Source organism: Acomys minous (genome assembly GCF_964271855.1).
Source record: "Acomys minous genome assembly, chromosome: 13".
Lineage (NCBI taxonomy): Eukaryota > Metazoa > Chordata > Mammalia > Rodentia > Muridae > Acomys > Acomys minous.
In genome coordinates, this window is record NC_140495.1 from 16,095,367 (window position 1) to 16,121,248 (window position 25,882).

The following is a 25,882-nucleotide window of genomic DNA, read 5'->3' on the forward strand; positions in this document are numbered from 1 at the left end:
GTAATAGACAGAAGTGGTGGTGCACACCTTCTATCCCAGCACTGTGGAGACAGAGGCAGAGATCTCTGAGTTTGAGGCCAGCCTGATCTACAGAGTGAGCTCCAGGACAGCCAGGACTAAAGAGAGAGACCCTGCCTCAGACAAAACAAATTAAAACAAAAATCAATAGTAGAAAATTAACTTGAATCAATGCCACTAATAGTTATATAATTCATCATGTTACAATTTAACTGCAATCATAAAGCCAGCAAATAAAGTAGATAATTGTTTTTGAAATATCAGTTATCTTTTTACTGTAAAGCTCAAGACAAAAACAATCATATTTTACAATCTTAATGAGTATAATTTAAAGTGATATCTTAGAAACAAATATAGCTTATTTTTTTAAGAAAACTAAAAACACTGGAAATACCTTTTAAGAGCTATAGAACTTTTTCAACTTTTCCTCAGTGAAATATATATGTATGTGTGTGTGTGTGTGTGTATACACACACACACACACACATACACACACATAACACATATGAGAGTAATATGTCCATTTTAACAAAGAAAGAAGCACAATTCCATTTCTTTGCCTCGTTCTCTTCTTTCCATCCTCCTCCTTCATTCAGTACTTCTTTCCTCTAGTTTTCTTTTTCCCAGTAAAAAATAAAATTGAAATCCAAATAAAAGCATTGTAGGTCTGTCTCTATTTTTGCTGTGTTTTCTTTCTCTTTTTATCTGTTCTTTTCTTACACAGTACATTCCGACCACAGTCTCGCATCCCTCCAGTCCTCCCAGTTACCCCCTCCCCACCTCCCCTTTCTCCAAGATCCACTCCTCCTCCATTTCCCGTTAGAAAAGACCAGGCTTCCCAAGAATGTCAGCCAACCATGGCATAGCAAGATGAAATAAGACTAAGCACAAACCCTCATTTCAAGGCTGTGTGAGGCAGCCCAGTAGGAGGAAAAGGGTCCCAAGAGCAAGCAAACTGGCAGACCTCCCCATCCCTGCCACACTGTTAGGAGTACCACAAAAACCCAAGCTAAAACCTACAGCATATATTCAGAGGACCTAGTGCAGACTCATTCATGGTCTGTGTTTGTCACTTCAGTCTTCCTGAGCCATGCTTAGTTGATTCTGAAGGCCGTGTTCTTGTGGTGTCCTTAACCCCTGCCCCTGGCGCCTATAATCCTTCCCCCTCTTTTCTGCTGGGTTCCCTTAGCGTTGCCTAATGTTTGGCTGTGGGTCTCTGCCTCTGCTCCCATCAGCTGCTGGAGGAGGCCTCTCTGATGACAGTTGGGCTACGCACCAATCTGAGTATAGCAGAGTATTATTAGAAGTCATTTCTTTGATTTTTTTTGTTTTTATTAAAGAAACAAGCAAATAGACAAATCCAAAGCATATCTTTAAAAATAATGCAGTTATTACTTCTGATTCTTGCTTAAAGTTTAATTTTTCTTTGTATTTCAAAAAAAGAGATGATTTATTGTAATGATAATTCATGAATTTAAGTTATGTAAAAGATTATTCCACACCAAAGCTGACTTCAGAAAACCATATCCATCATTCTTGTGTATACCAGACTATTTCCACACTTTGTATTTCACAATACTTGATAAGTGCCTGAAACCATTGATACATAGCATACATTGGCATGTAGTAGATGCACTGTCAGTATTTGATGAACACATTTTAGTGTAATTAAGACTTAGTCATAAGCTAAACTTTTATGCCTTTTCTATAAGCTCTGACATATTATAGTTTTACTTTTTCAGAATCAATTTTATAAACTATTAATATCTAGTATATATAAGTAACTTCAGCATTGTGGCAAGGGCAGGGATTCGTTGGTAGCACCGACTGTAATGAAATACTCTTATGACCTTCCAAGGCAAAAGCTTTGTCTTACCTAATGAGAGAACTGCCACCAAGATCTTCTAGTGTTCCGTCATGGAGTGAGTGCTGGAGTCGGCGTTTATGCCTAGGGTGGATCCTAAAACCCATACTTTTAGAAGACTGTACCTACTGTAAGAAATAAAATTCAGCTACTTGTCACCAGTATTTGTAGTTTAGATGCTATTTGGCTTTTGTTTTGTTTTTCTCCAAGTATTGCCTCTCCTTCTTTCCTTCCCTCCCCATCTTAAATTTTAAAATAAATGCCTAACTTCTTATTTCTTTTTTAAGACATGGTCTCACTAGATAGTGCTGGGTGGCCTGGAGCTTGCTATGTAGGCTTTGAGACCACCTGCCTCTGGCTCCCGAGTGCTGGAATTAAAGGCATATGTCAACATGCCCAGCAGTATTGTATTTTTATATTTTTAGGAACAATGGTACAGGAAGGATATAATTCAAAGTTGTGTTCAAGTGAACTATTCATTCTCTGTCCTAAAGTAGCCTATATAGAATAAGTCCAATAATTATATTTGGTGTAAGGAGTCCAAAAATAATGTACCTAGAAATAAATTTCAATTAATTAATTATTATTATTGGTCTTTTCAAGACAGGGTTTCTTTGTGTAGCCGTGGCTGTCCTGGAGCTCACTCTGTAGACCAGGCTGGCCTAGAACTCACAGAGATCCGCCTGCCTCTGTCTCCCAAGTGCTGGGATTAAAGGCGTGCACCACTACACCCAACTATTAATTAATATCTTCTATAGAGACTTTTCCCTAAGTCTTTAATGTTATCACTATAGGAAATATAAAATAGGTAAATTAAAATTGTAGCAATCCAGAATTGACATAGATAATCTGATTGTTGCCTTATAAAAATACTCAGAGGGAAATATTTTTATTTTTAAAAAATTTATTGCTTTTATTTTTTACAATTATAATATACAATTTCCCCCTTTCTTTCCTCTCCTCAAACCTTCCCATATATCCCTGCTTGCTCTCTTTTAAATTCATGACCTCTTTTTTCATTAATTGTTGTTGCATGTATATATGTATATTAATATGCATATATATATAATCCTTAATACAACCTGTTCAGTCTGTATCATGTTACTTGTATGTATATTTTCATTGCTGTGCTCTTCCCTGGAGAAGACTTCCTCCCGCTCTTGAGCAGTCTTTAGTTATCTGTAGTTCTTTCTGTAGAGTTGGGCCTTGTGGTCTTTCTCCCATCGTCTTTAGCATTTCTGTTGTTGTTGCCTTGCTCAACTCATGGTTTGTCGGTCATGTTGGTGATAGTTTATGGGTGTAGCTTCTGACACCACTAGAAAATAAGTCTCACAGCAAACTTCCTGATCCTCCAGCTCTTAGAATCTTTCTAACCCCTCACTGCAGTGTTCCCTAAACCTTAAGTGTGGGACTTTTTTTTTTTTTTTTTTGGTAGATTTATCCATTGACACTGGGCTCTACAATTCTGCGTTTTGATTGTTCGTGGTTTTCTGTAGTGGTCTCTGTCTCTTGCAAAGAGTTTACTTGCTTTCATGATGCAGAAGGTACCAGGACAGCTTCCAAAGGCAGGAGGCAATCCTGTTTAACCACACTGCTTATGAACAACTAGAATGTCATGATCACCCTATGTGTGCTGTAATGGCATGCACTCAAAGAGATTGTAGGACTTTATATGTCACATTCTGTAGAAAGAAAGTTTAGATTTGAATAATATGCAAGTATTTTTAAAACTTTTGTTGATTTGGAATTATGACGCTATACACTGTTATAAAAGTGAAATTGGCATTTTTATTGTAAAGTCATAACTTTTAAATGTATTATTTATAAATTTATACTTCTAGTTCTTTTTTTTGTGTTTGTTTCAGACAGAGTCTGTCTATGTAACTTAGCCTGACCTTGAGTTTGTAATTATTCTACCTCAGCATCCTGGGTGTTAGGCTGTGTATGCCTGCCACTCTGCCTAGCCTTTTGTTCTTTTTTTTTTTTTTTTTAATTTCAGAAAATGTTATTTATCAAACGAAAACATAGTATATCAAGTTTGTAAGTGGTAATTAAGGCGGGAAAATGTATACCATTAAATGCCTATAATAGAAAATGAGACACAATTCTCAAGTAGCAATATATTATTACTCCTTAACTTTTATTCTTTCTTAATCTCACTTTCTCTTTATAATTTCTCTTTCCCCCTTTTATACCTCCACTATCAGATATTTATCTATAACAACTTCTCCATATTTCTTTCCTGACTTAGTTTATGTCCTTTTTCTAGGTAATTGTGGTTAGAGTAAGTATCACAAGCAGTAGTTTGGTTCATAAATATGCAAAAGGTGTCAGTTGATGATTTTCTCCTCAGATTTTAAGCTAGGATTCCTGTTTAAGACATGGTCGTTTTTTTCTCTTAGGACATAAGAACCCAGCAGAAGTACCCAATGACTTCTTAGCTACTTGTGGTGGTTGAGGGAGTGTCCTCAGCAGCAGTTCTTGTTCTGTTTAAGAATTTTGACTATGTGTGGTCAAAACAAAACAAAACAAAACAAACAAACAAACAAAAAAACGCTTGAAGTTTGACTTTTAAACCAATCAGTCTCTCTGTTTCTCCCACTATTCCCCCTCCATCTTTCTTTCATTTCTCTCTTCTTTTCTCTTCCCTTTCTTCTTTCTCCTATCATTATATTTTTTTAGTTAGTACAATGCCTGCCCTTGATAGTTAGTACAAAAATGTACTTTTGTATAAAAAGGGTATAAAAAGGAACTCTTACCGTGGCTAGTGGTTACTCATTAACCATTTGGTGTTTCTTTCTAGATTGAAGTACTGACATAGAATTTAATTATCCCTCAAACTATCAGAACTAAACTATTATAAATGTAGTTGTTTATAGCCATTAGTACTTAGACAGATGTCACTATACAGCTAATGATTATAATGGAAATGCTATAGGTTCAAAGCAAAATAGGCCAAACTTGAGGAAAACTCAGCTCTCTTCCCTAAGAGGTACTTTTAATCTCTCTAAACCTTCATTTTCCTTAAAATGTGTCTAGCTGTATAGGTGCAGGCCTATAACTCTGACTACTTGGGAGAGTGAAGCAGGAAGATAAAAAGTTACTACACGACAGCTAGGGGTCAAGGTCAGCCCAAACTTAATAACTCTACTCAAAAAGGAAGAAAAGAGCCAGGTGCAGTGGCACATGCATGCCAGCCCTCAGGCAGGCAGAAGCAGGCGGATCTCTGTGAATGTGAGGCCAGCCTGGTCTACAAAGTGAGTTTAGGACAGCCAAGGCTACACAGAGAAACCCTGTCTCAAAAAAACAAGAAAAAAAAAAAGGTAAGAGGAGTCTCAGTGGTGGAACAGTTACCTAGCTTATGCAAAAAGCCTTTAATTCAATTCTTAGAACTGCTGGAAGTGGGGGGTGGCACCAAAATAGAAAACTGGAAGGGTTGGTGATGTTACACGTAGTAAGAGTAGTTATAATAGTAGCTGTCCACGATTCCAGACAGTGGTGAGTGTTTACTCAAAGTAGTAAGGAGAGCGTATCAGGCAATGTTACTGGGAAAAGTAAGGTACAAACATGATGAGACATTGAAGGCCTTCGTGTTATTCTGCTGTACTGCTGCTATACTGCTGCCTCCCTTTGAATGGCGGCATGTTCACAGTCTTCGAAGTAGTTTACTGGAAAAAATGGCCAAAAACTTCTTCTTCCAGGATGAGATTTGTAGGAAACATGTATTAATTACATTTCCTCACTCAGTAACTCTACTTTCTTCAAATGAGAATAGTTACTAGTTTAACTTTTGCAAATTTTTCTTCCTGAGTTGAAAATGGCCATAATAGGGTGAGAGAGGAGCATCAACAATCAAAATGCATTTTGCTAGTGCAGAAGACCCGAATTTGGTCCCCAGCAGCCATGCCAAATAACTCACAACTATCTGTAACTCCAGCTCCAGGGGATCTGATGCCCTCTTTTGGCCTCTTCAGGCAACTGCCCTAACATGCACTTCCCTCCCACACAAATAACACATGCATACACGTAATTAAAGGTGAAATAAATGTTTTATTTTTAAAAATGGTCATAGCACATGTAATCCAGTTTTTCATTTTTACTAGATAACTTTTTAATTATTCTCTATTTCCCAAGATAATGAAATTGATGAACTGAAAAGGCACTTCATTCTGGCTACTTCTAGGAACAGGCAAGCATTGACCTTGAGGAGTAAGGCTGATGAATAACATGTGCTTGTCACAAAGCTGGTATATTCCTTGTGTCTAATAGTGTTATGACAAAAAGAACAAGAACTTCAGAAATTTTCTGTGTAGATTGGGTGGGACAGTGTATGGTTGTGTAGCTGAGTGGACAAGCAAGCTAAGGTGCCAGGCCCGCCATTACATGTGTTGCACAGAGGATATTTACGTTCACTTCCTGCCACACTTACTTAGATACCAATGAGAATTTAAGTTCTTGTACCTAAAACATCTGATTTTCATTGGGCTATTTTCTTAGTTTCCTTTTTTGTTACTTAATTTTTATACTTAGGTTATTACATGTATGTCAGGTTCCATATTTATAGGTTAATCTGGCCATAAATAGAAAATATTTTTCTTAAATTATATGTTTTTATTATTTCCTAAACAATGTAATATAACACTATTTATATAGCATCTACATTATAGCATATTACAAATAATGTAAAAATGACAAAGTATACAAGAAAATTGTATGGATTATATATAAATTGTGTGTTGTTTTATATAAGAAGCTTGATCACCCTTGGATTTTAGTATTCTTGAGGGCTCCCAGTCTAACCCCTCTTGGACATCAAGAGACAGCTGTACAATTCTGAACTTCCAGCAGTTAAAGGATACGTGTGAAATGTTTTGTTCCCTCCCACCCCTTCCATATGTTCTCTGCCCCTCTCCTCCATGGATACAGATCTTATTGTGTGGCTGGCCTACAACTCATTATCTCTTTGCCTCAGTGAGTACTAGGATTTATACACAATCCGCTTTTGTGTATGTGTCTTTTGTTTAGAAAAATTTAAACAGCATGGCTTATAAAGACTTGGAACATATTTTAAACGATAATTTATAATTAGAGTTTTCTAACATAAACACCGATATGGTTCTTTTCATTCTTAATTATAATAGTGGTTTTACAGTTAATGCTTGCTTTTACTATGCTGGCTTCTGTCTTCCTCATGTAAGTTTTTTGTTTGGTTGCTTGGTTGGTTTTTGGTTTTTTGAGACAAGGTTTCTCTGTGTAGCTGTGGGTATCCTGAACTGGCTTTATAGAACAGTCTGGCCTTGGACTCCTAGAGATCTGCCTGCCTCTGGCTGCCTGAGTGCTGGAATTATAGGCATGCAGCACCATGCTCAGCCCTCATATAGTTTTTATTCTCCATTTTTATCTTATCATCATCTTGTGTTTTAAAATTTTATTAATTTATTCAGATTACAACTCAATTGTTATCCCATCACTTGTATTTTCCCATTCTTTCCTCCCTCCTGCTTTCACACTATTCCCCTCCCCTAGGTCTATGACCGAGGGGGACCTCCTACCCCACTATATGGTCATAGGCTATCAAGTCTCATCTTGGTAACCTGCTTATTCTTTCTTTGAGTGCCACCAGGCCTCCCCACCAAGGGGAGGTGGTCATATATGGAGCACCAGAGTTCATGTCAGAGTCAGTCCCCGCTCTCCACATAACTGTGGAGAATGTCCTGTCCATTGGGAAGATCAGAGTAGGGGTTCAATGTTTACTATTGTATTATCCTTAGTTAGTGCAATAGTTTGAGCAGACCCCCTTGGGCCCCGATCCATCCATCATGATGTTCTTCTTATAGGTTTCTAGGACCCTCTGGATCCATCTATTTCCCCATTCTTCCATGCTTCTCTCACTGAGAGTCCCAATAGGATGTCCTCCCCTCTATTCCACTTTCCTGATAAGTGAAGACTTTCATGGGACATGCCCCTTGGGCTATCATCATCTTGTAATGTGATACTTTAAGATCAGATACTTTGCTGTAAACAGGCTTCTTCTTTGTTTTCTGATGCCGTAGTAAATACCACAATACCAAAAGCAACTTGAGGAGCAAATTGTTTATTTCCTCCTGGCTTGCTTTCATGCCTTTCTTAGCCTGCTTTCCTATAAAACCCATGATGAGACGTGCCCAGGAGTGGTACTACCCTCAATGGATAGGCTCTCCCACATCAATTTTAATCAAGAAAATGTCCAACACACCAGTTCACAGGCCAATTTGATGGAAGCATTTTCTAAATTGAAGTCATTCTTCCCAAATCATTCTAGCTTGTGTCAAATTGACAAAAAACAAAAACAAAGAAACAAAAATACCTAGCACAAAGCTATAAACTATAATTAAAATAAACCTACATTTTGGATGCGCAACTCACTTTATTTTAAACGAGTAGGAGTTTGTGTACTGAAAGAACTTACAGAATTAATTTTGCCAACATATTATGAAAAATTCATAGCTTAGTTGAAGTAGGGTGGTGGTTGTTGTTTTCTAAAAGTCACGTGGAATACTTTTGTCAGTCATAGTAATTCATAACCTTATTTGAAGTCAAGTGATCGCAGAACCATCTTTGAAAATCTGATATTTTTCTTTAGAAAAAAATATGATCTTCTCCAGTCTAGTGTCACAATTTAATTCATAGGTCCACAACCCTCTAACCTCATTGATATTCAGGTTTAGAGCTAGTATCTTAGACTGTGAGATGGGGACTAACATATATTGACTATAAATTGTGTCTGGAGTTCTTTCCACTGTTTAATGCTAACACATAATCAACTGAAAATTATCATCATTTCTTTTTTTCTGTCCAAAATTATACTATATCTTCTGAATTATCTTGCTTGAATGGTAGTATTCCCTGTCCCTCTGTCTAATGTTAAGGACATTGCAGCTTATGTGTGTTCAGGGCTTACCAATATTAATATTAGATTGGAAACAATAAGCAACTAAAACACATTTTTAGGACATGTAGATTTTTTGTTTTGTTTTGTTGAGACAGAGTCTCACTGTATATTTAGTCCTGGCTGTTGTTTTGTGGCCCAGACTAGCCTTGAATTCACAGAGGTCTACCTGCCTCTGCTTTTGAATGCCGAGGTTAAAGGTGTTCACTACCATGCTAAGTGCTGAGACATGATTTTTATGTATTGATTTTTTTTAATGAAAATAATGTATAATTGAACTGTGAACATATTGGTATGGTGGGAGAAATAGAGAAATAAAAATGGCTTATTATTTGCCTAACAAAAAGTAGTCTTAATGAAATAAAGTGCTGTTATAAACATGCTGAGCAAAGGCTTTTTATAATTACTAGTGGAACTGCTTGGTGACTAGAATTATGTCTTAAAATCCTTTGTTTCGTTTACTTTCCCCAAACTGAACACAAGTAGATGTTACTAGATAAAGGCATGTCCCTTCTAGGGCAGTGACCGAAGCTCTGTCTACAAAATCATGACAGGTGTAGTTTCCAGTTCATTAGAGAGATGAGTAATCTGAGGACTTGCAATTCTGAGAGTGGTCTTTCTCTTTATTAGGCATTTGGGCCTGGACTTGGTACCTCGGAAGGACTTTGAAGTAGTGGATTCAGACCAGATTAGTGTCTCGGATCTCTATAAAATGGTAAGATCTTAATAAGGGATGAATTGTTTCTTCACCCCTCGTTTTTCTCCTTTGTTTTCCATGATAATGTTGTAGATTATGGTTATGTTTTAAAGCAACATTTTAAAAAACTGACCTTTTGCTTCTGTCTCCGTAGTCTTACTCTGATGTCACACTTTCTAAATGGAAATAGAAAGCAGAGATGTTAAGCTCACTGTACTTTTTAGGGGTCAATTCTCTGTTAATTCTTCTCTGCTGGCTTTTCTGCCACTTTCTGTAGTTAATAACATTATATACCCCATCTTGCCTTTTATAATGAAAAGATGGTTAAAGTTGCAAAGAACTAGTTGTTAGTTGAAATAGTGATTGGGAAAAAAGGTGATTGAATCTGGAAATAATATACCTGATCTTTCTAGATACATGCTATTGTTAAGAAGCATATTCAGAGTCCTGCTCTCAACCACTATACTCAGAATGCTTATACATGGGCTAAAAGCAATTAGAAAATGGAGGGAACTAAAGTTCTTTAACATACAAGGGTTTCCATTCTCAGGTTAAACATTGTGGATGACAAACCCTATAAATATCTGATAGATTCTAGATATATGTTAGTTATTATAAAATATTTAAATTACTATTTTTATATTATTATCTAATATATTATTAAATTGAACTCTAATTAATGTGGTTTTTTGTAGTTATCAGATTGAATTGTAAACTCAGACTAAAGTAAGGATAATCAATAAAAAGGATAAGCTTTAAACCCGGTCATATTATTCAGTAGTTGTGTGGCATAGTTAACCATATTTAACCACTTTTAGCAATACACTGTGTATTGCTGTATAATACCTAAAACATATGATAATTATAGGAATATGACATTGTAACTAAGTATGTATAATATTTTGAGCATAAAGTAAATGGTCAATAGGTCAAAGTAACCATTTTAATTTAAAAAATCTACTGAGTTGGTTGATAACCACAACTATATTTTAAATGCTGTATGATAGATTTCAAAAAGCAACATTGTGATGTAAAATACAGTAGAAATGTAAGGTAAGAAATTCAGACTAAGCCACTTCACTTTGAAGAGTTTATAGTGATTGAGAATATATGATGAAAACTGAAAGTTTTAGAAACCTTTAAGAAAAGTGAAATACTTTTCAGGAACATAGTACTGATTAGTGGAGAGTATTCCCAGTGCCTGCAATCATGAACCTATGCTAGAAGCTGTAGTCTCGTGGATAGATCACAAAGTTGCTATTGCATTGCTACACAGCATAAGTAAGGTTCATGTTGATATTATTAGAGTCACTGATTAGTATTCCAGGGACTTGAAAGGTAAGGAGAGGACTTCCAAAATGGCACAAAACCTAAGAAAATTATGGTTCCAGAAAAATGTGAGGCATTTGTTAATTTTGGCTAAGAATGAGTGAATCAGGAGCTGAACTGTAAAGAGCTTTGAAGGTCCCAAATTAAATTCTCTCCAGAGGTTTGATAGAACATGATAGTGACGTGGTAAGTTCTTCAGATCATAAAATAAAACCACAACGAAGTCTTTTAAATAAGATATCTTAATTTCGGTTCTTTAGGCTAGAGCCAGGACGGTGGAAGTGGTAAGAAATTGTTAGATATTGAATGTACATTGGCACTAGAGCCAGACTGAAATGGTGTGCATCTGTACAGGAACGCGATAGATTGGGGAACAATGGCTCCTGTGATGACAAAAGTACAACGAGGAACTACATAGAAGAATCAGATTTTGAGGAAAGCAGTAGGGAGCCAAGAATACCAGATACTTTGCTTCAAGTTTAGTGTGTCTTCTAAGCTTAAAAAAAAAAAAGGTATTTAAAGTCTGTGATTCAGAATTACAGCTTAGTTACAACAATTTAGAGTCATCAGAAAAAATATCTGTATTTAAGCTGGACAAGAGGATTACTTTCTTTTTCAAAACTTTCTGTAGTGAAACTCAGTGTGATGATAGATCCCACATAACATTTTTAGATAGCCATGCATGAACCAACAAACCAAAATTCCACATAAAAGTTAGAGAACATAGCAAATAATGTGTAGAAGATTCAGGCAGGAGGAAACAGTTTATTGTTTTCTACAAAGAGAAAGGAGAAGCAAGTACAAAAAGAGTATTGTGTTCTACACAACTTCAAAAAATCTAAACCAAGCCAGGTGTGGTGGCACACATCTTTAGTCTCAGCACTCAGGAGGCAGAGGCAGGTGGATCTCTATGAGTTGGAGGCCAGCCTGGTCTACAAAGTGAGTTCCAGGACAGCCAAGGCTACACAGAGAAACCATGTCCCCCCAAAAACCAAACACAAAACAAAACAGAAACGCAAGATCATTAGAATAAATATGGTATAGAAGGAAAAGAAAATCTCCCTGGCCCATCCTCAAATGGGACACGAATAGCAAAACACAACTCCTATGCCCAGGGCCCAGGGATTATTGTGGGTAATGGTGTGAAAAGATTGTAAGAGTCAGAGAACAGGGAGAGCCACTTTGAAATGGTGTCTTTTCAACATGACAAGGATGTTGCTCTATGAGCTTTCAACAGCTATGGTTACTTGTACAAACCTACAAGACCATAAAAGTCAACATTCCAGCATGGTTGAGTAAAGAACTCAAAGTTCTACCCCTCGTTTAGGAGCTACAGGTGATTGATGGCCATTGAGGAAGTGAGAACTGAGCCCTCTAATATGTTGCCCATGCCCAAGAGGTTATCTCTGTGCTCAAGTACATATGGGCACCAGTAACTAGACCCAATAGGGATACAGATATATATGCTGTACATATATATAGCAATAATAATTATAATAGAAGAGGGCATTATTTTGAAAACAGAACATCAAAATAAGATGAAAAAGGATGTGATAGATTATGGCTCAGTAGTTAAGAGCACTTACTGCTCCTCTAGAGGATTTAACTTTTGTTTCTAGCGCCCACCAAGGTGGCTCCTAATGGTCTGTAACTCTAGTCCCCAGAGATTTGATGCCTCTGGCCTCTATAGTCACCTTCACTCACATACATCTTTCTTTATGTAGATGCCTAGGCCTAGGCATATTTTAAAATAATAAAAAGAAATCTTAAGAGGATAAAAGTAGGAGAGAAAAGCTACAAAAATGAGAGATTTAATCTCAATATAACGAGATTAATGGACTTCCAGAAGGAAAAGCAAGACACAAAGGAGCGTGTGTGTGTGTGTGTGTGTGTGTAAGTGGCCCTTTAAAAGATAGTATTGAAGAATAAATTGTTCCATCAAAATGAAAGAGTAGACAAGGGGTCGAGGAAGGAGGGAAAGGAGGAGCCCAAAGATATTATGTGCCCTGCAAATGGAACCTGGCCCCAAATGAAATGGGCAAAGAATTGTTATGATCAGTCTAGTGAAGTCCCGAGGTAACATTTGTAAACGGATCTAAGAGAATAACTATTGAGAACTGGTCCACATTAGATGAGCAGAAAGCAACCAGGAAGGTTGTCTGCAGAAGAAAAACTGGATATTTGATGGCCTTTGTTTTCTAGATCATTCAATTAAAAGGTATTTTATAGAGCTACTGGAGGGCATAAGGAAAGACCTCGTATAATTGGTACTCTCTTGTCTGTAGGTTCCAAATCTGAGGATTTTACTAATTTCTAAAAGAAAATATTCAGGAAAAAGTTATGCCTGTTTGAAACACAACCAGGGATAGCACCACTCACAATGGGATGGTCCTTCTCACATCAATCACTAATTAAGAAGATGTTCCATAGGCTTGCCTGCAGGCCAGTCTTCTAGAAGCATTTACTCAACTGTAGTTTCCTCTTCTCAGATAATGCTAGCTTGTGTCTAGTCCGTAAAAACCCAAGCTAGGAGCTATTTCTAAACATGGTGGTATAGCTTCTTATTATGTAACATTCACATTATATCTGATATTTTAAGCAATTGGGAGATGATTTAAAAAGCAGAATGTGTGTAGGCTTGTATCCATCTTACAGGTTTTGATATCTGTGAAGATCTAGAATAAATTTTTGTATAACAAAGAATGACTATAAAGAAAAATAATTATACCCATGATAAAAATATAAAACAAAAGAAATAATTAACATGTATTGACTTATTTAGCAATAAACAATGTTTAGGATATAATATTATGAGCAGTTTCAGCCAAAAGTTTTGAGAGGAAGACAGATGAAAGGAAGATGTAAACAAGAGCTTAAATCTTAAGCTGCCATGATAAAAAGCCATTAGATAACTATAAAAGTTGGTAAAGAGAGAACAGTATAAATATAGCATTTAGAAGTATTTAATAAGTTCTAGAGGAAAAAAAAGGAGTTAACACTGCTTATCTCTGTGGAGCAGGACAGATGGGGGAAAACTAATAATTTTTATTGCAAACCATTAAAGACATTTAGCTTTTAAAATATATACTTTACTTAGTTTTTTTGTCAAAATACTAATGTATCCTAAAAGCTTAAATTCAAGCCTTTTACTTTCTATTCTATTTTTCTCCTATATTGTATATTTGTCTTTGACATTGAGAGAATCAGCTATACAATAAGCTGAGGACAATGGTGCAAACCTTTAACCCCAGCACTTGGGAGGCAGAGACAAATGGAGCTCTGTGAGTTGAAGGTCAGCGTGATCTACATGAGAGCCAGAGAATACATAGTGAGACTGTCTTAAAAATAGAAATAAACAAGCCAACAGAAAAGTATTAGCTATAATGAAGAAAAACTGGTTGAGAATTTACAAATTCACCTCTTAGGGGTTTTATGTTAGCTAATATACAGAAATGTGAATATTTTGGGCCTGGTGTGTATAAGCAGACATACTTTATGCTCTTGCAGAAGTGCCAAGTTCTGTTCTCAGTACCCTTGTCGGGCAGCATACAACTGCCTGTAAGTCCAGTCACAGATGATCTGATGCCCTCTCCTGGCCTACATACACACATGTACACACAGTCTCTCTGTCTCTCAACCCCACCCCTCAATCAAGAAATAAATCTTTTGGAGAGCTGGAAAAATGTGTATTGGATACTTTTTTCTGGGTTTGGTTCCCAGCACCCACATGGCAACTAACAAATATCTGTAACATCAGCCCTGGGGGATTTAGCACCATTTTCTGGCCACAGGTACCAGGCACACACATGGTACTAACACGTATATATAGGCAAAACACCTATATACATAAATAATAACTAATAAAATAAAAACCCAAATATTTTATAAAAAATAAATAATTAAGTTATCAATGAGGTCCAAAAAGTCTTTATATTAAAATTTAAATAAAGTTAGAGATTATAAAATCTAGGCATGAAACTTTCTAATTTTAGTACTCTTTGTTAAATGTTTTCTTTAAAAAGCACCTTTCTAAATATAACTTATGTTGTATTTAGTGCATTGTCTTTTTCATTAGAAAAAAATCAAGCCCCAGTTGCAAGTGTTGGACAATAATTATTAATGAAATTCTGTAAATACACAGTTTATATTTTTTTTACTATTTGAAGAAAGCCCTTGTATATCTTTTTCATCTTTCATCAACAAGTATAAACCCATTGTTAGCAACAGAAAGCCAATTGTGTAGAAGTTGTTAAAGCATTTTTAAAGACCAACAACAAGGAATTTGTGTTGATGTTTATGAAATGGATACAGGTGGAAATTACAGAGTAGGCAAATTGTGACAGCCTCTGGCATGTCACTCAATACATTGTAACCCTTGCTTTGTTCTTACCCTTTTTACCCAATATTGTTTTAATTTGGAATTCTGTTATTCTATTGCCTTTTATACTAATTAATATATTTCAAAATAAAGCCCTTATTTTAAAATTGTAATTAGTATTTAGTGTATAAATGTTCTCTCATTTTTTGAATTAATCATTTGACTACTATTTATCGATTGATCCTACATTTTCTTGTAAGGTTCACAATTCTTTTTTTTTTTGCAATTTTTTAAAAAATATTTTTTTACATATACATTTATATTATTAAAATTCACAATTCTTTTTTACAGATTTATTTATTTATTATTTATACAGTGGTCTACATGTATATCTGCAGGCCAGAAGAGGCCATCAGATAACATTATAGATGGTTGTGAGCCACCGTGTGGTTGCTGGGAATTGAACTCAGGACCTCTGGAAGAGCAGTCAGTGCTCTTAAGCTCTGAGCCATTTTTCAAGCCCAGATTCATAATTCTTAACACAGTCCCCAATGTGTATAGCTTAATACTATGTTCAATGATATATAGTTTTGTTTTCATATTGGTAGATCTGATAGACTAAATGGACTAGGGATTTTAAAGGACTGAAAACATCTGTATTGGAGGAAAATTGACAGAAGTAGTAGTGTAGTCTATGCATTCCTTCATTTTTAAAAACTTTATTCTTTGTGAGTTTCATACCATGCACACCAGACCTGCTCATCTTCCTATGCCCTCACACCCACCCTTCGCCCTTGCTGCTTCTCCCCCCCCAATTAAAAAACACAAGCAAACAACAGCAACAACAAAAAGCATATAAAACATTTCATCATGAAAATTGTAGTATGTCATAGTGTGTCCCATAGTGTATCCCTCTATCCACAAATCTTCACTTGCAAATGTTTATTGCAATGAGTCATTGATCTGGTTCGGGTTCTTTGGCTTCTGTGACAGCATCAATATTGGATCCTCATCGAAACTCCTCCCGGTTATTCTGTTGTTGCCCTGTCATAGAGATCCTGTAACTTTGGATCAACAGGATTGGCCCTTTCACATGTCTTAACTGTTCACAGATGATATAGATTTTGGGCCAACTCAGTGCCCTGGATCTGGGCCCGGGTGGAAACTGAGCTGGTCAGGCACTGGCTCTGCCTTACCCTCACCACCAGGTTGAGTTTTCCAGTACTGCTTCAGCTAGGCCACCCAATTCTGCCATTGGCAGGAGGCAAAGTCAGCTCTCCTGCTCTCATGCCCACACCTCCAGAGCTGGCTCTACTGTGCTCCCCAGTCAAGGCTTGTTCTCCCAAGTGCTGCAGCTTGTGAGGAGCTGCGACAGCTCTCCTGCTTTCACACGCCTGGGGATAACTCACCTGTGCCTTTGCCATCAAGACCAGCTCACCCGCTCTCATGACCCCAGGGCTAAGTCTTCTGACTGGTTCAGGTACCAATGTGTTGGGGGAAACATCACCCACACCCACGGACCTCAGGGCAGTGGTGGGGCCAGCTCTCCCACTTGGGTCTGGCTCTCCTGCACCCCCACCACCAGGTGAGGTGCAGGACCCACTTTCCTGCGTGCTGTAGTTGGTGAGAGTTGGGGACATCACCTCTTCCCCCATACTACCCCACAATAGACTACTGGTGGGGTCAGGTTTCCCCACACTCACGCTCTTGGGGCTGGATCACCCACACTTTTGCCGCTATGGCTGATTCCACTGTAATGGCTGGTTGAGGCACAGGGCCTGCTCTCCTGAGTGCTGCTGCCAGTGAGAGGTGGGGCTAGATTTGCAGAGTGCCACTGCCAATGAGGAGCAGGACCAGTTCTGCACAGCCCCTGAACGTCCATGTGGTCCCAAGAGCAAGCAAAAGAGAAAGGTAGATCTCCGAGTTCGAAAACAGCCTGGCGGATTCCAAGATGGCGTCGACCAGTAGGCACCATAGCTGATCTTCTCCGAGGAGACCAGGGACTTGAATGGAACCACAGACTACTGGATTTTGAGAACTGTAGGTGAGTGGGGCCCCAAACTCCGCAGACCACCAGGGGGTCCAACCCCGGGACAAGCGACAGCCCCGAGGGCTAAACGCACTCCCCAAACTCTGAAAAGGAATCCACAATCAAGCTGTAGCCAGCACAAAAAACCCAAATTCGCCATTTGGGGAGGAGATTATCCGGAGCCCCAAGCCTGAGGAGTCTCAGCGAATAGGGTGAAACTACCATTGATCCTCTACATCCACACCACGCCAAACTGCGGAGGGCTCCTGCCTAACCCGGGTGGAAACACAGGTGGCGAGTCTCACCAAAAACAACTAGAACTGGCGTATATCTCACGGACCGCGTCCGCGTCCTGCGCTCAAGCTGAAGCCAGACACAAAGGATTGACCCTGCAAGCTGGGGCAGTTAGGAACCGGCGTGGTCTGCTCCCATACCCCAGTGGGTCCGCCCACGGTATAGGGAGCCGAGGGTCACGCTTGCAGGGACTAACTACTGCCCTAAAGGGAACTGGCAGTACTCCGGCAGGAGATTCATGCCAGCGGTCTGAACCGCCTTTGGCGCCAGCTGCGTGGCCCGGCTGCCAGCAATCCCCAAACAACTGAACTAACTGGGTCCATCTCTGTGGGCCCGCGACAGATCTACCCAGGTTATCGGGAGCCGTGGGTCTTACTGGCAGGGAATAACTGCTGCCCTAAGGCGACGGACTCTACCTTTCTCTAGCAGAAAGGGAAAATACAGGAGATTTGTCGCCAGCCGAGGGGACAAGCTGCTGGCTCTGACTGGGCTTTCCCCCGAACAACAGACCTAGCAGGGGGCATTCTTGCGCGCCCTCCTTAGGACCGCCCACGTTATCCGGAGCTGTGGGCCTTGCCGGCAGGGAATAACTGCTGCCTTAAAGCGTCTGGGAGCGGTCTAAGCGGCTTATGTCGCCAGCCACGGGACGATCTGCTGGCTCTGACTGGGCTCTCCCTAGCTGTATCCCACAATATAGGGAGCTGTGGCTCATGCGTGCAGGGTATAACTGCTAATTTATAGCAAGCTGGGAGTGGCCTGGCATACAGGGGCGTGGAAACTGCTACCTCCTCAGACACTGCCAGTGGCCTGAAACCGTATGGTTACAGGCACAGATCCTGTAATCTCCAACAGGCAGATCCTAGCTGTGTCAGCTCCTGCAGACCCAGCAAGAACTCCCAAATTCATGGGAAAGGCTGGACGCTCCTACAGAGTGTAGAGGCAGAGCTAAAAGACAGCTACAACCCAGAAGATCTGATCCACCTGAGGTCTTGGCTACAAAGCAACAGGAAAGACAGACAGCTGGGATCAACCTACACAACCAGAGAGCTTGTGTGCTGACCTTACTCTAGATCCCAATACTGCTGACTTGAGATACAGCAGTAAGGGGAAAAGGCCCAAACAGAAACCTACTTCGCATGACTCAGCCTGGAGCCTAAGGTGTTGAGAAAAATCTACAGGAGTAGAATCTGAATCACCAGCCTGGTCCAGGGAAGTACTCCCTGTTCCCCACAGGTAAGGGCACCCTACCTATAACCAGACATCAACTATCCACTCCCAAACAGGGAAGGTCACTACAAACCACCTCCCAACATTAGAGTCACCAAAATGACAAGGGGACAACGAAAGAATGCTAACAAAAACCAAAACAGGATGGCATCTCCAGATCCCAGCAATCCTAATGAAAACAACCTGGAGAACCCAACAGCAATGGATATACATGAAAACCACTTCAAATCCTTAGTAGGTAAGATGATATTGGAAGAAACAAATAAATTTTGTAAACAAATGCAGGAGGAAGCAAACAAGAGGGCTGATGACTTAAAAGAGTCATATAAAGAGGCATTTGAAGAATTTCAGAAAAACACAAATAACCAGATGAAGGAAATTATTAAAACAGTTCAAGACCTGAAGATAAAAATGGAAGATATCATAAAAGAACGCACGGAAGAAAAACGTGATCGAGAAGCATCAGAAAAGAAAGCAAACATCTCAGAGGTGGCCTTATCTAACAGATTGCAAGAAATGGAAGAACGAATATCAGGACTTGAAGATACAATCGCACAATTGGAAACAATCATCCAGGATAATGCTAAATCTGAAAAGTTCCTGACACAAAGCGTTCATGAAATAAAAGACAACATGAAAAGACGAAACTTGAGAATAATAGGGATAGAGGAAAGAGAAGGCAACCGACTCCACAGCCCAGAAAATATCTTTAACCGAATAATAGAAGAAAATTTCCCCAATTTGAAGAAGGAGATGCATACGAACATACAAGAGGCCTACAGAACACCAAATAGAATAGACCCAAAAAGAAAATCTTCCCGCCACATAATAATAACAACACAAAATATACAGAACAGGGAAAAAATATTAAAAGCGGCAAGAGAAAAAGGACGAGTAACATATGAAGGCAAACCTATCAGAATCACTCCTGACTTCTCAGCAGAGACCATGAAAGCCAGAAGGGCCTGGACAGAGGTTCTGCAAACGCTAAGAGAACACAGATACCAGGCAAGACTACTATATCCAGCAAAATTATCAATAACCATTGGAGGTGAAGACAAGATATTCCATGACAAAAACAAATTCACACAGTACCTAGCAACAAATCCGGCTTTACAGAAGTTACTAGAAGGAAAACTCCACCCCAACTGGTCAAACTACAACCAAAAATACATAAGAAATAAATAACTACACCATTGCAAAATCACAACCTCACAAAAACTCGATTGTTACAAATACCAAAAATGAAGGGACTTACCAATCACTGGTCATTAATATCTCTCAACATTAATGGTCTCAACTCTCCAATAAAAAGACACAGACTAACAGAGTGGATGCATAAACACGACCCAACATTCTTCTGCATTCAAGAAACACATCTCAACCACAAGGACAGACATTGCCTCAGAGTAAAAGGTTGGGGAAAAATATTCCAAGCAAATGGTCACAAGAAACAAGCTGGGGTAGCTATTCTAATATCTAATAAAATAGACTTTCAACCAAAATTAGTCAAAAGAGACAAGGATGGTCAGTCACTTCATACTTGTCAAAGGTAAAGTCAACCAGGAAGACATCACGATTTTGAACATCTATGCTCCGAATACAAGGGCTCCGACATTTGTAAAAGAGTTATTAACAAAGCTTGCCCCATTCATCGATACCCACACATTAATAGTGGGAGACTTCAACACCCCACTTTCACTCAAGGATAGGACTTTGATTTCAAAACTAAGCTGGGAAATAACCTCATTAACCAATGTCATGAATCAAATGGATCTAACAGATATCTACAGAACTTTCCACCCAAACGCAAAGGAGTATACCTTTTTCTCAGCACCCCATGGAACGTTCTCTAAAATTGATCACATAGTTGGTCACGAAGCAAACCTCAACAGATACAAGAAGATTGAAATAATACCTTGTATCTTATCAGATCACCATGGTCTAAGGCTGGACTTCAACAACAATAGAAATAACAAAAAGCATACCAACACGTGGAAACTAAACAACTTTCTACTTAATGACACATGGGTCACGGAAGAAATAAGGGAAGAAATAAAAGACTTCCTGAAATTCAATGAAAATGATGGAACAACATACCCAAATTTGTGGGACACATTGAAAGCAGTGCTAAGAGGAAAATTCATAGCACTAAGTGCCTTTAAAAAGAAAATGGAATCATCCCACATAAACAACCTAACAACACATCTGGAAGCCCTAGAAAAAAAAGAAGCAGAAACACCCAAGAGGAGTAGACGCCTGGAAATAATCAAACTCAGGGCTGAAATCAATAAATTAGAAACAAAGAGAACAATCCAAAGAATCAACAAAACCAAGAGCTGGTTCTTTGAGAAAATTAACAAGATAGACAAACCGTTAGCCAATCTAACTAAAAGACAAAGAAAAGCTATCCAAATTAACAAAATCAGAAATGAAAAGGGAGACATAACAACAGACACTGAAGAAATACAAAGAATCATAAGGACCTATTTCAAAGACATTTATGCCACAAAATTTGAAAATTTAAGGGAAATGGACAAATTTCTCGACCGATTCCATTTACCAAAATTGAACCAAGACCAGATAAAAAAATTAAATAGCCCTATTTCGCCTATAGAAATAGAAGCAACCATTGATAGTCTTCCAACCAAAAAAAGCCCAGGGCCAGATGGTTTCAGCGCAGAATTCTACCAGTCCTTCAAAGAGGAGCTAATACCGATACTATTCAAGCTATTCCAAAAGATAGAAATGGACGGAATATTACCAAACTCCTTCTATGAGGCCACAGTCACATTGATACCTAAACCCCACAAAGACCCAACAAAAAAAGAGAATTTCAGACCAATTTCTCTTATGAACATTGATGCAAAAATACTCAACAAAATACTCGCAAAGCGAATACAACAGCATATCAAAGACATCATTCACCATGACCAGGTAGGCTTCATTCCAGAAATGCAGGGATGGTTTAACATACGGAAATCCATCAATGTAATCCACCATATAAACAAACTGAAAGAGAAAAACCATATGATCATCTCTTTAGATGCAGAAAAAGCATTTGACAAAATCCAACACCCATTTATGTTTAAAGTTCTGGAGAGATCGGGAATACAAGGCACTTTTCTAAACACAATAAAGGCTATATACAGCAAACCAATAGCCAACATTAAATTAAATGGAGAGATACTCAAGGAAATCCCTCTAAAATCAGGGACCAGACAAGGCTGCCCACTTTCCTCATATCTCTTTAATATAGTTCTTGAAGTTCTAGCCAGAGCAATAAGACATCAAAAGGAGATCAAGGGGATCCAAATGGGAAAGGAAGAAGTAAAATTATCCCTATTTGCAGATGATATGATAGTGTATATAAGTGACCCCCAAAATTCCACCAGAGAACTCCTACAGCTGATAAACACCTTCAGCAAATTGGCAGGATACAAAATAAACTCAAAAAAGTCAGTAGCTTTCCTATATACAAATGACAAACAGGCAGAGGAAGAAATTAGAAAAATTACTCCCTTCACGATAGCCACAAGCAATATAAAATATCTAGGAATAACCCTAACCAAGCAAGTGAAGGATTTATTTGAAAAAAACTTTAAACCTCTGAAGAAAGAGATTGAAAATGACATCAGAAGATGGCGGGATCTACCTTGTTCGTGGATTGGAAGAATCAACATAGTAAAAATGGCCATCTTACCAAAAGCAATTTACAGATTCAATGCAATCCCTATCAGAATACCTACTAAATATTTTGAAGATATTGAAAGAACAATTCTCAACTTCATATGGAGAAACAAAAAGCCCAGAATAGCAAAATCAATCCTATACAATAAAAGATCCGCTGGAGGAATCTCCATACCTGATCTCAAGTTGTACTATAGAGCAACAGTAATTAAAACAGCATGGTACTGGCACAGCAATAGGCTAGTGGATCAATGGAATCGAACTGAAGACCCAGAGATGAATCCACACACGTTTGCTCACCTGATTTTCGACAAAGAAGCCAAATCCATTCAATGGAAAAACGACAGCATCTTCAACAAATGGTGCTGGTCTAACTGGATGTCTACATGTAGAAAAATGAAATTAGACCCATATTTGTCACCATGCACAAAACTCAAGTCCAAGTGGATTAAAGACCTCAACCTAAAACCACAGACATTAACCCAATTAGAGGAAAAAGTGGGGAAGAGTCTGGAACTCATAGGCACAGGAGACAACTTCCTGAACAGAACACCAACAGCCCAGGCCTTAACATCAACAATTAATAAATGGGACCTCATGAGGCTGAGAAGCTTCTGTAAGGCAGGTGACACTGTCAAGAGAACAAAGCGACAGCCTACAGACTGGGAAAAGATCTTCACCGACTCTTCATCTGACAAAGGTCTAATATCCAAAATATATAAAGAACTTAAGAAATTAAACACCACCAAACCAAATAACCCAATAGAGAAATGGGGCGCAGAGCTAAACAGAGAATTCTCAACAGAGGAATATCAAATGGCTGAGAAACACTTAAAGAAATGCTCGACCTCCTTAGTCATCAGAGAAATGCAAATCAAAACGACACTGAGATTCCATCTTACACCCATCAGAATGGCTAAGATCAATAACTCAACTGACACCTCATGCTGGCGAGGGTGTGGAGAAAGAGGAACACTCCTGCATTGCTGGTGGGAATGCAAACTAGTACAACCACTTTGGAAAGCTATCTGGTGCTTTCTCAGAAAAATGGGAATAGGGCTTCCTCAAGACCCAGCTATTCCACTCCTTGGAATATACCCAGAGGATGTACTACTACACAACAGGGACATATGCTCAACCATGTTCATAGCTGCCTTATTCATAATAGCCAGAACTTGGAAACAACCTACGTGTCCCTCTATAGAAGAATGGATAAAGAAACTGTGGTACATTTACACTATGGAATACTACTCAGCTATTAAAAACAAGGAATTTCCAAAATTTGTGGACAAATGGATTGAACTAGAAATTGTCATAATGAGTGAGTTCACACAGAAGCAAAAAGAGCTAAATGGTATATACTCACTTATATCGAGACACTAGTCCAAGGTGTACGTCCCCATGAAAAACTGTACCTACCAGAATAGTGGGTAAGAGGGGAGGACATCCTATTGAAACTTTAGGTGTGAGAAGCCTGGGAGAAAGAGGAAATGGAAGGACCCAGTGGGTCCTGGAAAACTACAGGCGAGTCTGGGCCCTGGGGCCCTCCGCAAACTGTGGCAACAGCCAAGGAAAAAATAGGCAGTAAAAACCTTGAACCCCTACCCGGACTAGCCGATGGACATTCTCCACTGTTGAGTGGAGAAGGAGATCTAACTTTCACACAAACTCTGGTGCCCCATATTTGAACATGTCCCTTGGACAGAGATGCCTGGTGGCACTCAGAGGAAAGATAATAGGTCACCAAGGAGAGACTTGATACCGTATGAGCATATTCAGGGGGAGGAGGTCCCCCTCAGACACAGACTTAGGGGAGGGGAGGGGAGTAGGGGGGAAGTGGGAGGAAGGGAGGAGTGGGAGGATACATGGGATGGGCTAACAACTGAGATGTAATATGTATAAATTAATAAAAATGTATTAAAAAAAAAAAAAAAAAGAAAACAGCCTGGCCTATGAAGCAAGTTTCAGGACAACCAGGCCTACATTGACAAACCCTGTCTTGAAAGCCAGCAAACATATGATAGTGACATATGATCAGGGAACCATAGAAAACTTGAGTTTTTTGAAGCCTGGTTGGTTTGTAAAGTTTGTTTTTTCACTGTCCCAGATCAAGCCCAGAGCCTTGTTTAGACTAGATAAGTGCTGTAGCCAACCCTTAAAATGTTTTAAAATCAATTTTATATGTTTTCCTTTGTGTAATATACATTTTATTAATAATTTGCCCAGCTTAGAGACTTGATTTTATTACTTTAATATGTATCATGGGAATATACAGTTCCAGTAGTAGACATTAATAATCAATAGTAATTATCTAATGTTGCTAATAATATAAATAATTATGACATTTAAATTCTTTAATTTTAATTAGTTATTGTAGTATTTGTGGATGAAATCAATTCATTACAATAATAATTCTTATCTAAGCTATGAGAAGCACCAAATGAGTTCTGCTACATACTTTTAGGCACAAAAAGAAAGCAGGATAGAAACAATGATTAAGAGTTTACTAGTACCAGGCACCAAATGTTTGTGATGTCATGATGTTCTTGGACAGAATTTACTTTTAAACATGAATGACTTTTCCCCCTGTAAGAGTAATACCAACTTTTAAGAATAATACCAACTAAGAATAATAAGAATACTAATTGTAATTACAATTATCCTCGTACAATATGATAGATACTTTTGGCCTTCCTGCCCATATGGGAAGGTATCCAGGAAACCCACAATTCAAAAGCCTGAGAAGGTATCCCAGCTCTGAGGTGGGGAGGGGTATCCCAAGGCATGAAAGCCCAGGAAGCTTTGAGAGGAGGCCTTCTCAAGAGAGAAGTTGGAACTCACACGGGAGGGTATCCCCAGCTGAGCTCAGGAGGTCAGGAGCCTCAGCCCTGCTCCTTCATGGCTTCTTCTGGTGAGAGAGTTACACCAGGAAGCAAATCTCTGAAAAGAGATTTATTGGAGGGACAAATCCAGGAGTGGCTGCCTCTCCTCCCAGGAGAGGACAGCAAGGAACTGAGCAAATACAGCTTTTGTATAGAAATTTTAAAAGGGGGGCAGAACTTTCTAGGGTAGAGATTTCCAGAGTGAGGACTGGTGGTATTTCAAGTCCCAAGCTTGGGGTAGCTTAGGGATTGGTGGGGTTTTGTTCAGACTTTTCACCTAAAAATAGCATGAATCCACCCAAGGCCTGGAGATGACAGTTGTGACAGAGGCTGGAACCGCCAGTCTGACAGAGAGGTGTGGGGGGAGGGCCTATTAACTCATGCCTTAAGAGGTTTGCACAGACTGAGCAGTTTTCCTTACTAAACCATGCACTTATACTAAGGGCTCAGATTCCTGGTCCTGGTCCCTGACTGACAGTACCAAACCATACAAAGCTTGGTGCTTTCAGGGAAATGACTAGTTTATACATTGTTGCCACAGAGATAACTCTGGAGCTCACAGACTAGCTCTAGTTGGAAATATCTCCTTCCCACTGAGTTCCCTGT

At 38.8% G+C, this 25,882-nt stretch overlaps 1 protein-coding gene across 6 annotated transcripts in view; it reads left to right on the top strand.

Annotated features, from left to right (window-relative positions):
• The window catches only part of DOCK3 (dedicator of cytokinesis 3), a 336,530-nt gene that overhangs the window by 142,104 nt on the left and 168,544 nt on the right, over window positions 1-25,882 (top strand). For all 6 annotated transcript variants that reach the window (XM_084752557.1, XM_084752558.1, XM_084752559.1 and 3 more), the window contains exon 7: window positions 9,441-9,525. In XM_084752557.1, the coding sequence (XP_084608683.1) occupies window positions 9,441-9,525 (85 nt within the window). The remainder of the gene's footprint in view (window positions 1-9,440; window positions 9,526-25,882) is intronic.